The sequence below is a fragment of the Amphiprion ocellaris genome, chromosome 4 (assembly GCF_022539595.1).
Source record: "Amphiprion ocellaris isolate individual 3 ecotype Okinawa chromosome 4, ASM2253959v1, whole genome shotgun sequence".
Classification (NCBI taxonomy): Eukaryota; Metazoa; Chordata; class Actinopteri; family Pomacentridae; genus Amphiprion; species Amphiprion ocellaris.
The window spans coordinates 4,306,038-4,318,514 of record NC_072769.1 but is presented as its reverse complement, the minus strand read 5'-3'; the positions used below and the strand labels follow the sequence as shown (position 1 = coordinate 4,318,514).

At 40.5% G+C, this 12,477-nt stretch overlaps 2 protein-coding genes across 3 annotated transcripts in view; both read left to right on the top strand.

Moving 5' to 3' along the window:
* Positions 1-3,642, top strand: part of LOC111571197 (atlastin-2-like) — a 35,579-nt gene extending 31,937 nt beyond the window's left edge. Inside the window, exons 12-14 of one of the 2 annotated variants that reach the window (XM_055009630.1) lie at positions 38-469; positions 577-591; positions 2,594-3,642. In XM_055009630.1, coding sequence (XP_054865605.1) covers positions 38-469; positions 577-591; positions 2,594-2,704 — 558 coding nt within the window. In that variant the 3' untranslated portion in view covers positions 2,705-3,642. The remainder of the gene's footprint in view (positions 1-37; positions 470-576; positions 592-2,593) is intronic. The other variant, XM_055009631.1, reaches the window with a different exon arrangement.
* Positions 3,643-8,943: 5,301 nt separating this feature from the next.
* LOC111571194 (serine/threonine-protein kinase MARK1-like) overlaps positions 8,944-12,477 on the top strand; it is a 34,463-nt gene continuing 30,929 nt past the window's right edge. Inside the window, exon 1 of the mRNA XM_023274277.3 lies at positions 8,944-9,325. Within this exon, the coding sequence (XP_023130045.2) occupies positions 9,281-9,325 (45 nt within the window). The 5' untranslated portion in view covers positions 8,944-9,280. The remainder of the gene's footprint in view (positions 9,326-12,477) is intronic.

The window sequence follows — 12,477 nt, the reverse complement described above, 5'->3', positions numbered from 1 at the left end:
TTACGTCGCGGTAACTCATCCCGTGTCCTGATCTCAGGTCTGTGGAGGAGACAAACCTTACATTTCCCCGGCGGAGCTGGAGCGTCGCCATGCGGAGCTGCGGCAGGCGTCGGTGCGACATTTCCGCTCCGTCAAGAAGATGGGTGGCGAGGATTTCTGCCGGCGCTACCAGGAGCAGCTGGAGGCGGAGCTGGACGAGGCCTACCTCAACTTCAGCAAGCACAACGACGGCAAGAACATCTTCTACGCTGCGAGGACACCCGCCACGCTGTTCGCCGTCATGTTCGTCATGTACGTGGTGTCGCTGGTCACCGGCTTCGTGGGCATCAGCTCCGTGGCCACGCTGTGTAATCTGGCGATGGGAGCGGCCCTGACGGCGCTCTGCATCTGGGCTTATGTCAAATACTCCGGGGAGTTCCGTGAGGTGGGAGGCTTCATAGACCAGGTGGCCGAGACCCTCTGGGAACAGGTGAGCAGACGAGACTCTCCTGTTGTTGTTCATTTCTTCTTTCACGTTCCTCTTGTTCTCCTTTTCTTCTAAACCTTCCTTCTTACTGTGTTCCTTAATGCTTCCAGAGGACCCCACGAAAGGTAAGCACCTCACAGGACTGACGGCATCCTTTATGAGCATTTAATTGTGTTGACTGAAAGAAATTCGTACAGTTTGTTTCTTCACGACACATGGTTTAAATCAGCAAGTCGTTTTATTTCAGGTTCCACATTCAGATCAGTACAATCACAGCATAATAAAATATAAATAACCACTACTGCACATTTTTCCTCTGTTTTAGTTCAAAAATGTTCACATTTAAGGAATTATCTTTTTACAAAACATCATGAACAACCTGAAATTTCTTCAGACAAATAAGTGAAATTTCAACAATATTCAGCCTCAGTTTATCATTTCCACATTACAACTTCCAGATCACAGAGTGTCTACAAAGGAACACAACATTTAGTCAAAGCTATCTGGAAATGAACCATATAATATTTTACTTTATGATCAAAACAACAAAAGTGAGACAAAAAAAGACAAAAAACAACAAAAACAAGACAAAATATTACAAAAATGAGACACAAAATGACAAAAGTGAGAAACAAAATGACAAAAAATGAGACTAATGATGCAAAACAAAGCAAAGAGAAAAAATTTGACAAAAAAATTGCAAAACGACAAAAAAATGGACAAACAACAAAAGAATAATGAGCAATGTAGTATTTTACTTTATGATCAAAATGACAAAAAATGACAAAAACAAGACAAAATATTACAAAAATGAGAAACAAAATGACGAAAAATGAGACAAACGGCACAAAATAAAACAAAAAAGAGATGAAAAATTTGGCCAGAAGTTAGAAAGTCACAACAAAAATGAGACAAAATATTACAAAAATGAGACACAAAATGACAAAAGAACAATGAACAATCTAGTATTTTACTTTATGATCAAAACAACTTGTCATGGTCTAAAAATTATTTTAAATTTATAGTTTTACTAATTTACAATCTGCAGTTAATGTCTTCTCTGCAATTTTTACACTTTGAGGGCCAGATTGGACCCTCTGGAGGACCGCTTTTGGCCCGTGGGCCGCATGTTGGACACCCATGGTTTTAAGCCTCTATTCTACTAACTGAGAAAGAAGAATTTGGGGAAAAGACAATTGCAGTTTGAGCATGACCTTGTATATAGAAATGGAAACAAACATTATTAACTGTGAATGAAAACACACAACTGAACCCTCTGTACACCAAAACCCATCAGCACCATTTAAGGGCTTATTATGTATAAAAATTCACCATAATTGCTGCATTCATCAGGGCCAAAACCTGTAAAAACAGAAATATTTGTAGATTTTTCAATGTTCCATTGGTCCTTGGTGTGCAATCCAGTCGGATAAATTAAGCAAATCTAAGCTTACAATCGCGATATTTCCCTAAAATTACTTTTCTTGTAAATGTTTCAGGAGTAATTTTTCACTATATTGCAGGATTTTGCGCTATATAGGCATTTTTATACATTTATTAGTATGGCGAGCTGTATTGAAGGACGATGCTGGTGAAAGGATATCCGCCTTTTATGCACTCTGCAACTGATAGATGCTTTTATTTTGACACTCTGAGCAGCAGGAAGTCATCAAACACACTTCAAACTCACAATCCTGACAATATATCACTTTACCAAACTAACTAGACTGACTAAACCACAAAAACACAATAAAACACAACCACTAATAACACTGGAACACTAACATAAACCACAATAACGACATTTAAACCCCCAAAACGCCGAACTCCCATGGTGCATTGCAGCACAACAGTTCATTCACAGCTACCGGCTCTGCTGTTGCTGTGTTATTTTAATTATTTTTGCGGTAAAATAAGCATTTTCTAGCCTAAAAGAATTGAAAACAATATTAAAAAAATTTAAAAATAATAGTGAAACGTATATTTATAAAGCCTTAAAATATCAATAAATAATGAAATAAATATGGTCGCTACTTCGCAGATCTGGAACGTAACCCCATCCATGGATGAGGGACCGCTGTATTTATACTTTCTGATCTTTGCTGATCTCCTTTTTCTCCTCCCCAGGTTTTCTCCAAACTCTTTGAGGTGGCCCGGAGTCGAGTCCCGTTGGGAAGCCTCATCCCGGTACCGCGGCCCCGACTCGCCTCCAACAACAACGTTAAGAAGAAAAACTAGCTGCACACCCGTCATGTTTCCTCCCCCTCACCTCCACCTTCTTTTCCAACGACAGTTTATGATGCATAAATGAGTTTTGTTCCGACTGTAGAAGACGGTTCCTCACCACGCCGGCTCTAGGTTTAAGGACTCGCTGTAGATCTGGATGAAGCAGTTATTTTAATAATTGGCACTGGGTGGGGTTTTGGTATTTATTGGTGGGCGGGGCCATTGTTCACGACGTGTCATCCAGGTGTTTGCGTTCACTCGGATGAAATCTCCACGCTAATGATTCCCGTTTATGTGAATGTATTAAGAGCATGACCACAGACCCTTCTCACTGCCCTCCTCATGGTTCCCCTTCCTCTCCTTCTTCCTCTCGTCTTCATCAGGCTTGTTTCTGTCGCTGGGCGGCATCACGAGGAGGAGGCGCAACCAAAGTTTAGAGCTTTACGTGTAGAGGCTCTCAGACGAACAGCTGCAGGAAGGGTTTTTAGGACTCCACGGAAAGTTTGCAGTTCTTTCTACTTACCCAGAATCAGAAAAAGTCAGGTGAGTTAGTGGATAAAAGCTACTTAAACGTCCTTTGAATTTACCCGTAATCTGTCAGAGATAGACAAACACTCAACCACTGAGCTACCAATGGAGTTTTGGACGGTTTCTTTGGCCCTCATCAGGAAAAGGACTTGGGTTAGTTGTCACCACATGACATCAGTACAGGACTTTGTTGATGTGGGAAACATTCATAACTCTGGTAGGTGTTCCACTGATCTTGTGTGAAACAAACTTCACCGGAAAAAGGCTTCATAGCAGAGATCAGGGATCCCCAAGAGTCACTGCGTTACCTTGCATTCTGCTTTAATTCTATCCGATACAAACAGTTAAGGCGCTTTTCCACCAGCACCTACTCGACTCGACTCGACTCGGTTTAGGTGGTTTAGGTGTGCGACACATGCAACACAACAGTGGAGGACATGGAGGCGATGGTACACCTGCTGCTCCGTCTATGGCTTTTTTGCCAAGTTCCGTGAAGAGAAATGCGCACCGTCGCTGTTGCCATTAGTGGGCTGGTCCATCGTAGATACTACAGATCCCATGACAAAAATGATTGTTTTATTATCAGAATAGTAATCAAGTGATCATTACAAGCCTCTATGAGTTCATCTGACTCTGGGAAAGTAGAAGAGCTGAAGGTAGAAGAAGTTAATGTCCCTAAAGCCAGCTGACCGTCTGGCTGAGTGGACAGAAGAACGTCTGCTGTTGGTTGTTCTTTTAGAGCAGTTTGATTGTTTTGTTCTTTTGAAATGATCATGATTCTCTCTGAATTCTGAACGCCAGATGTTCAGACGCACTCAGAAATCATGTGTTTACGTACGGAGCTGTGATCAGAAGTCCTGATTAACTAAAGTTTATCTCCAGCTCTGTATTCGACCTACTACTGCTGATGTTTAGCTGAATGTTGAACTGTTCGTGAAGTCTTAAGGTTATTCGAAACAATTCCGTAGACATTGGTCCTCCTGACCCAAGCGCCATTGTTTTTTTGAGAGCAAAGCTTTTTGATTTTCCTCCTCCGGTTCAGCTGGTCGTTTTAATTCTGTCTTTTAACTCCAATTTTATTCCCTCTCTGTCATTCCTCCCGGACTGAACCGCCTCCTCCTGTTTTTAAAGCACTACAAGCCGTTTAGTCGAACACTAAGAACACTTTTTCAGTCATTCCAGCTGACATGAACACTTTAAAACGGGGTCGGTGTTTCCGTTGTCGAAGTGGACGACAGATGAGTTCATTCCAAACCTGAATCTGATCGGGCATGGTTTCACTGAATCATTTCCTTTTTAATCATCATTCCATCCACAACATCACCACCGTGTGCTTGTTTGTTTTGTACAGTTCAGTTTTTTTACAGCCTCATCCACAAATAGGGCATGTGTATGAAATCTATACATATATAAATATAAATTTTCTAGACCTTTTTGTAGCTGGAGGAGAACAGTTTGGGCGGTAGACCAGATTCAGCTCACTGGATGTAAAAGAATGCTTTCGTGATTTGTGGATATGTCGAATAAATTACTTTTTTATATATATATATTTGTAAATTTAATCCTACATGAACACTGCAATTCCACCCCCCTGCTGGCAAAGAATGTTTATAATCTGGATGTTTTTTTTTTGTCTTCTGTTGCATTTTAAACTTATTTTCGTTAATTTATTTTTCAATACAATATTAAACCAAACTCTACAACACAAAGACTGCTGTCGTCGTCTTTTTCACACCAGGAAACAAGTGAGTGACGTCTATTAGTCCATGGACCACACCAGATATTGGAACCACGTCAGGAGACCAAACCTAAGTGGTACTAAAATGTACATTGGGTTAATATAAGTACATCAGGATGTGAGAGCCTTTCTACACTGGCAGCTTTATCACTTATTAGTGAAACGGTCACATTCACCATAACCGCGTTATTGTGCAGTTCATTTAAATCTCACCATCTGCAAAGATCACATCTAATATGAATCAATAATCAAATAAAACTGAGAGAGAACAGCTAATATATTCTAATAATTAAACATCAGACCCAAATGAATGCATTTCTTGTTTGTCTGTTCTTTCTTTTAATGCTTATTTGCCATTTGTCTCATTTTTGTCTTTTTGTGTCATCATTTGTTGTTTTGTTTTTGTCTTTGTGTCTCATTTTGTCATTTAATGTCTCGTTTTTGTCATTTTGTGTCTCGTTTTTGTCATTTTGTGTGTCGTTTTTTCGTTTACGTCTCATTTCTATCGTTTTGAGTCTCGTTTCTGCAGTTTTGTGTCTCGTTTTTGTCGTTTTGTCTTGCTTTGTCGATTTGTGTCTTACTTTGTCATTTAGTGTCTTGTTTTTGTCGTTTTGTTTCTTGCTTTGTCGTTTTGTGTCTTGCTTTGTCGCTTTGTCTTGTCTTTGTCGTTTTGTCTTGCTTTGTCGTTTTGTCTAGTCTTCATCGTTTTGTGTCTAGTCTTCATCGTTTTGTGTCTTGTCTTTTGTCGTTTTGTGTCTTGTTTTTGTCTTTTTGTTTCCTGCTTTGTCGTTTTGTGTCTCGCTTTGTCGTTTTGTGTATGGCTTTGTCATTTTGTCTCGTTTTTGTCGTTTTTTTCTCGTTTTCGTCATTTTGTGTCTTGTTTTTGTCGTTTTGTGTCTTGCTTGGTCGTCTCGTTTTTGTCATTTTTTTGTCTTGTTTTTGTCGTTTTGTGTCTTGCTTTGTCATTTTGTCTCGTTTTTGCTGTTTTTTTATCTCGTTTTTGTCATTTTGTCTTGTTTTTGTCGTTTTGTCTCGTTTTTGTCATTTTTTGTGTCGTTTTTGTCATTTTGTGTCTTGTTTGTCATTCTGTTTCTTTATTTTGTCACAGACAATCTTGTTGCCATAGCAATGAAATCTTTCTCAGTCTCAGGTTTGTTACAGTCTTGTTCTGTGCTGTAAAGTTATTAACACAGATGATGATGTGTAGCATGTGGCGTTTCTTATGTTTTCATAATGAGGAAAAATCGTACCGAATTCCGTCCCTTCGCATTGACAGGACTTTTGGTTCAGACCCTTTCATTATGTCCATTAAACCAGTGATGACATTTATTAAGCTGTGAGTCTGCAACAGCTATCGTATCAAAATGCAAACTAGAGACATATAGCTGGTTAAAAACACCAAAAAGAATTGGTCACCTTGAGTGGTACCGATACTGGAAATGTTGAGTCCGGGCCCGTGGACTAAATACTGTGACTGGTCTGCAGCCGCATAAACAACAAACTGTATTCTGATGCCTTTCTATCAGAACCAGCATCAACTTCTTCAGCAGTTTGAGCAACAGTAGCTCGTCTGTTGGGTCGGACCAGCCTTCCCTCCCCATGTTCATCAGTGAGCCTTGGAAATGAGCCTGTCTCTGGTTCAACACTGTCCTTGGATCAGTTCTGATAGATCCTGACCACTGCAGACCAGGAACACCTTCCCTCAAATCCTTACGTTTGCCCATTTTTCCTGCTTCTAGCATCAACTTTGAGGACAAAATGTTCCCTTGCTGCCTCATATATCCAACCCACTACCAGGAGCCATGGTGAAGACATAATCAGTGGTCTGGATGTTATCCCTGATGGATGTAAGGAGTTATCAACTTAAAGTTGCAATAATTTTACAAAAAGGAAGGGGAATGTTTGGATGGTAGCAGGACAGAACCCAACAGGCTGCAACAGAGCAAATCCACCACAAGATGGCAGCAAAACTGCAGGAAATAAGTCATTTACCGAACAGAATGAAGACTGTTGAGTGCGGTAACCCAGGGAGGGAAGTTTTCTTACTAGACCACACAAGGATCTCTAAAGGGCAGGAAACCTTTGGGCCTGAACTACCATTCCTCGCTGACCTGGACAAGGTGACTGAGGGTCTACACATATCTCGTTGGAAAATCAAATAACCTCTAAGACGAGCCAAACACACAGAAAGGGATGCAAAAATGCAGACGGAGAAGTAAAATGAACCCAAAGCAGAACAAAGAGAGACAATGACAGACGGTCCCAGGGGTCTCCCTCCATGGCTGAAGGTCCAGGTTCTAGAACACACTGAAAGATTGTAATGCTCTCATTCATTTCAAAACGGAGTTACAGGACACTTTACAAGACATTAATTCATCAGGAGAAGCATCAACAGAGTTTTCAAAAGCTTCTTGCTTATTTTTTTTAGCTTATTTTTTATTACTTTGTACAGGTGTAGTCTTATTTCTATAAGATAAATGTCTTAATGCTGCAGCCTGATGGTCATGTTGCTGATGAATGTACTGGTTGTTGGATTTGTAGAGTGGAGACGGTGCTGTGGAACGTTCTAACACCGACCCACAGCTCAGAATGACAAATTTTCCCTAATTATGGTTCATTTTCAAGTAATTTTAAACAATTTGCAAGTCATTTTGGATAATTTTCGAGTTGTTTTCAACAACTTTTATGTCAGTTTGGATCGTTTCTTGTCATTTTGGATAATTTTTGTGTCTTTGGGATAATTTTCAAGTCATTTAGGACAGATTTCATGTCATTCTGGACCAATTTTCTGCAATTATGGATCATTTTCAAGTCATTCTGGACGGGTCAATATATAATTGTGGGACTTTTTGTATCATAGTTGACATTTCAGTGATATCCAGTCATTTTTTTTATAAACAAGTGATTGTTTCCATAATAAATAATGATGGAATTTGTAAAGACATGATCTTAATGAACATAAAAAACTTTAAAATTTTTTTTTTTTTTTTTTTTTTTTAATAAAGATGCATGCAGGCTGCACAGTGGTGTAGTGGTTAGCACTTTCGCCTTGCAGCAAGAAGGTCCCTGGTTCGCGTCCCGGCTTTCCCGGGATCTTTCTGCATGGAGTTTGCATGTTCTCCCTGTGCATGCGTGGGTTTTCTCCGGGTACTCCAGCTTCCTCCCACAGTCCAAAAATATGCTGAGGTTAATTGATTATTCTAAATTGCCCGTAGGTGTGAATGTGAGAGTGATTGTTTGTCTCTGTATGTAGCCCTGCGACAGACTGGTGACCTGTCTAGGGTGTCCCCTGCCTTCACCTGAGTCAGCTGGGATAGACTCCACCCCCACCGCGACCCTAGTGAGGATTAAGCGGTGTATAGATAATGGATGGATGGATGGATGGATAAAGATGCATACAAGATATATCCCATGGACTTCAAAAGTCCCTCAGTTATAGATTGACCTGGACAATTTTCTTGTCAATTTCAACAAGTTTTATATCAACTGGATCATTTTCAATTTATTTTGGATCATTTTTGTGTCTTTGGGATAATTTTCAAGTCATTTTGGACAATTTTCATGTCATTCTGGGCTAATTTTCTACAATTATGGATCATTTTCAAGTCATTCTGCACGGGTCTATATATAATTGTGGGACTTTTTGTATCATAGCTGACATTTTAGTGATGTTCAGTCATTTTTTTTCATTAATAAGTGATTGTTTCCGTAATAAATAATTATGGAATTTGTAAAGACATGATCATAATGAACATAAAAACATTTTTTTTTTTTTTTTTTAAACTTTTAATAAAAATGTATGCCAGATATATCGAATGGACTTCAAAAGTCCCTCAGTTATAGATTGAATCAGTCTTTTCCTCTTCCTGGTGCTTCACCTTTAAATGAAACCTTCTAAAGAGAAGTTTGTGAGGAGGAGCAGCTGAGGATGCTGGGATATTTTTAGGATGACGATGATGAAGATGAGGGTGACGGAGAGGCGGGGCTCTGACGTCATGCTTCCGTCAGCTCCGCAGTGCCGCTGTTTGACCTGATGGACAGTGGAAGCTGCTGGACGGCTTTCGCTCTTCAGCACTCCTCTTCCTCCTCCTCCTCTTCCTCCGGGTCTGTCCGTGTCTTTGTCTCTCTCTTCCGCTCCGACACAAACACCGGGCCTCTCCGTAGCCGCCGCCCCGGCCTCCGGTCCTTCCCGCCGGCGGAGCCTCCCAGCTGAGCCCCGCCGAGGTGTCCGTGTTCCCGGGCAGAGATGCTGTAGAGCAGCCGCCGGAGGAGATGCTGGTCCCGGACTGAACAGAGCAGAGAGCCGCGGAGGGAAGCAGGAAATGTCGGGCAGGATGCCGCTGACCCCGGTGAGCGAGTCCGAGCAGGTGAGTCAGCTCCAGCCCCGCCTCTGGTCCCCTTATTGATTACTGATTAGGACTGGAATTATTGATTAATGACATGCTATTCATGGGCTGTTTTTACATTGGTTTGTTAGTTTGTTACAGATGTCATAAAGTGATATTACATTTTACAATTGTAGTCATATGTCTTGAATCGTATAATATGGATGCAGGTAAATTATTTTTTATGAAGTTTAATTTATTAAAGGGGTGTAATTAATTGTATTCTGGGCTGCATTTTTGAGCTTAATTGAATAGAGTGCGTTTTTGTGGTCATGTTGTGTCTTTTTGAACCTTTTTTGGGCTGAAAACAGAAATTTTCCAAAATGACTTGAAACTTTCCCAAAATGACTCCAAACTTGTCCAGGGTGACTCCAGAATTGTCTAAAATGACTCGAAAATGATCCATAATTGCAGAAAATTTGTCCAGAGTGACTCTTTTTGTTTCTTTTTAGGTAATTTTCAGTTCGTTTTGTGGTAATTTTAGGTATTTTTGTGATCATTTTGTGCATTTTTGTGGACATTTTCAGCCTGTTTTTGGTAATTTTACGTGTTTTTGTTGTCATTTTGTGTCTTTTTGAGCCTTTTTTTGGCTGAAAACAGAAATTGTCCAAAATGACTCGAAAATTGTCCAACATGACTGGAAACTTGTCCAAAATGACTTGACAAGTGTCCAAAATGACTCGAAAATTATCCATAATTCCAGAAAATTTGTCCAGAATGACTCATTTTGTTTCTTTCTTGGCCATTTTCAGACAGTTTTGTGGTCATTTTAGGTCTTTTTGTGGTCATTTTGTGCATTTTTGTGGACATTTTCAGCCTGTTTAAGGTATATTTTGTGTGTTTCTGTGGTCATTTTGTGTCTTTTGAGCCGTTTTTGGCTGAACACAAATTGTCCAAAATTATTCAAAAATTGCCAAAAATGACTTGAAAATTGTCCAAAATGACTTGAAAATTGTCCAAAATGTCTTGAAAATTGCCCACAATGACTCGAAAATGATCCATAATTACAGAAAATTTGTCCGGAATGACTCATTTTGTTTCTTTTTTGGTAATTTTCAGTCCGTTTTGTGGTAATTTTAGGTCTTTCTGAAGTTGTTTTAAGATTATTGTTGATGGAGCTAGAAATAAATATCCAACTTTATTCACCGCTGACATGTGTTAGATCTGAAACTGGAACCCAAAATCCTCCAGACCTGGTGTCGCTTGGACCCTGTTGGGTTTTTGATGCTCCGGGCGTTACAGTTCAGGAACCTTATCATACTCATGACTCAGTTTCAATATAAAATCAGAATCTCATCCATCAGTGCAGCCACAGAGTCCTCCAATCTCCTATTGCTCCTGAACTACCCACAACAGGTTCTGAACTTGGGTTTGTTCTTGGACATTCATTTCAGGGACTGTATATCATTGTTGCCTTTTCCTGTTTAAGCTAACACAGGACTGCTTTGACTTCCATCTTGCACTACATTCCTGCTAATGTTCAAATGTGCATCAAGATCATCTTTACCTGAACTCAGAGCATCTCCAAGAAACAAAATCTGAATAAAACTGTACCCAAAAAGCCAATTTACGGATGTTCGTATCAGCCTCTAGTCTCCATTTATGACGCTTTTCCACCAGCACCTACTAGACTCGACTCAGTTTAGGTGGTTTTTCAATCCAGTTGAGTACCACCACATCGTGGGTGGAGTCATCATAGCACGACGGCCCGGAAGTCCCTTAACGTCATTTGTGTGTGACACAAACGCAACACAACAATGGAGGACATGGAGGCGATGGTAAACCTGCTGCTCGGTCTAGAGCTTTTTTATTTTGCCAAGTTCTGTGAAGAGTAATGCGCACCATCGTTGTTGCCAGTTTTCTTTTTAAAAATGGCGGGTTTTGTTTTTGTGAAGGAGTCGCTCTGGTGTGTCGTCACTCCCCATCCAATCAGTGGCCTGCAATCTGTAGACATCACATTATCAGCTTGCTGGGGACTCCGGCCCAGTAGGAACTAGAATAGTAGCTGGTACCAGGTACTACGTCCTGATGGAAAACCTCACAAACCCAGTAGGTTCTGGTGGAAAAGCAAAGTTGCCATTAGTGGGTTGGTCCATCGCAGATACTACAGATCCTGAAGCTCATGGTTTCACATTAGGGCTGCAGCAAGTGATTATTTTCACTCTATGGTGTTTATTTTTCTTTAATCTGTACTGCAAAATGTCAAAGAATAATAAAAAAAAACATAATTTCCCGGCTAAAGGCGCAGACCGAAGTGATGTGTTTTTAACATCAAAACATCTGATTTATAAAGTTCGAAAGAGACAATATTTGTTACTTTTATGACAAAAATGATCATTTTATTATCAGAATAGTAATCAAGTGATCATTACAAGCCTCTATGAGTAAAATAGTAGCTGGTACCAGGTACTACGTCCTGATGGGAAATTTCACAAACCCAGTCGAGTCGAGTCGAGTAGGTGCTGATGGAAAAGTGTCTTTAGTTACTGCAGCTGGGAGCTTAGACGTGTGTGTTACCAAAACAAGGGAAATTAGGCCTCAACACATTGCATTGTTCAGACTGAAATGATACATCCCTAAATGTAGGTGGACATCAGCATCTCATTTAGTAACGTTCTGAGCTTTAGGCTGTGTAGTAACATAGCAGGCTGCTTACACACACACAAAAAAAGTGGATATTTCCTTTGAACCAAGACATTTTTCTAGAGGCTCTTGTTGCATCTCTCTCTCTCTGGAATCCTGGGGAATCTTGCATTTCTGCCTGATAAATCCTCCTGTGAACAGGCTCTCTGGGTCTCTGGATGTTGTGGAGGCTGCTGGACCTTGAAGGAATGCCGGGTAAACGCAGCTTCCTCATTGTCATGATAATGCAGGAATGCTAGCAGCATGCTGTTCTCAGGCTCCTCATCACTCCGCTTCACTTCAGTTCTGATGGTCTTTATAATCTGCATCATGAAGTCGTGTCCTGATGTGACTCCATCTAGAATGTTTCAGCTCTAAAGAGAAGATATCCAGTAAAACAGCACTGAGGGTTAGATGTAGAACAAGGTGCTGCCCGGTTGTGTCCTTGTCTCCTGACTCTGAGCTGAGTCTTGTTTACCCTTTCCTTCTGAACATCCAACAGCTCCAGCTGG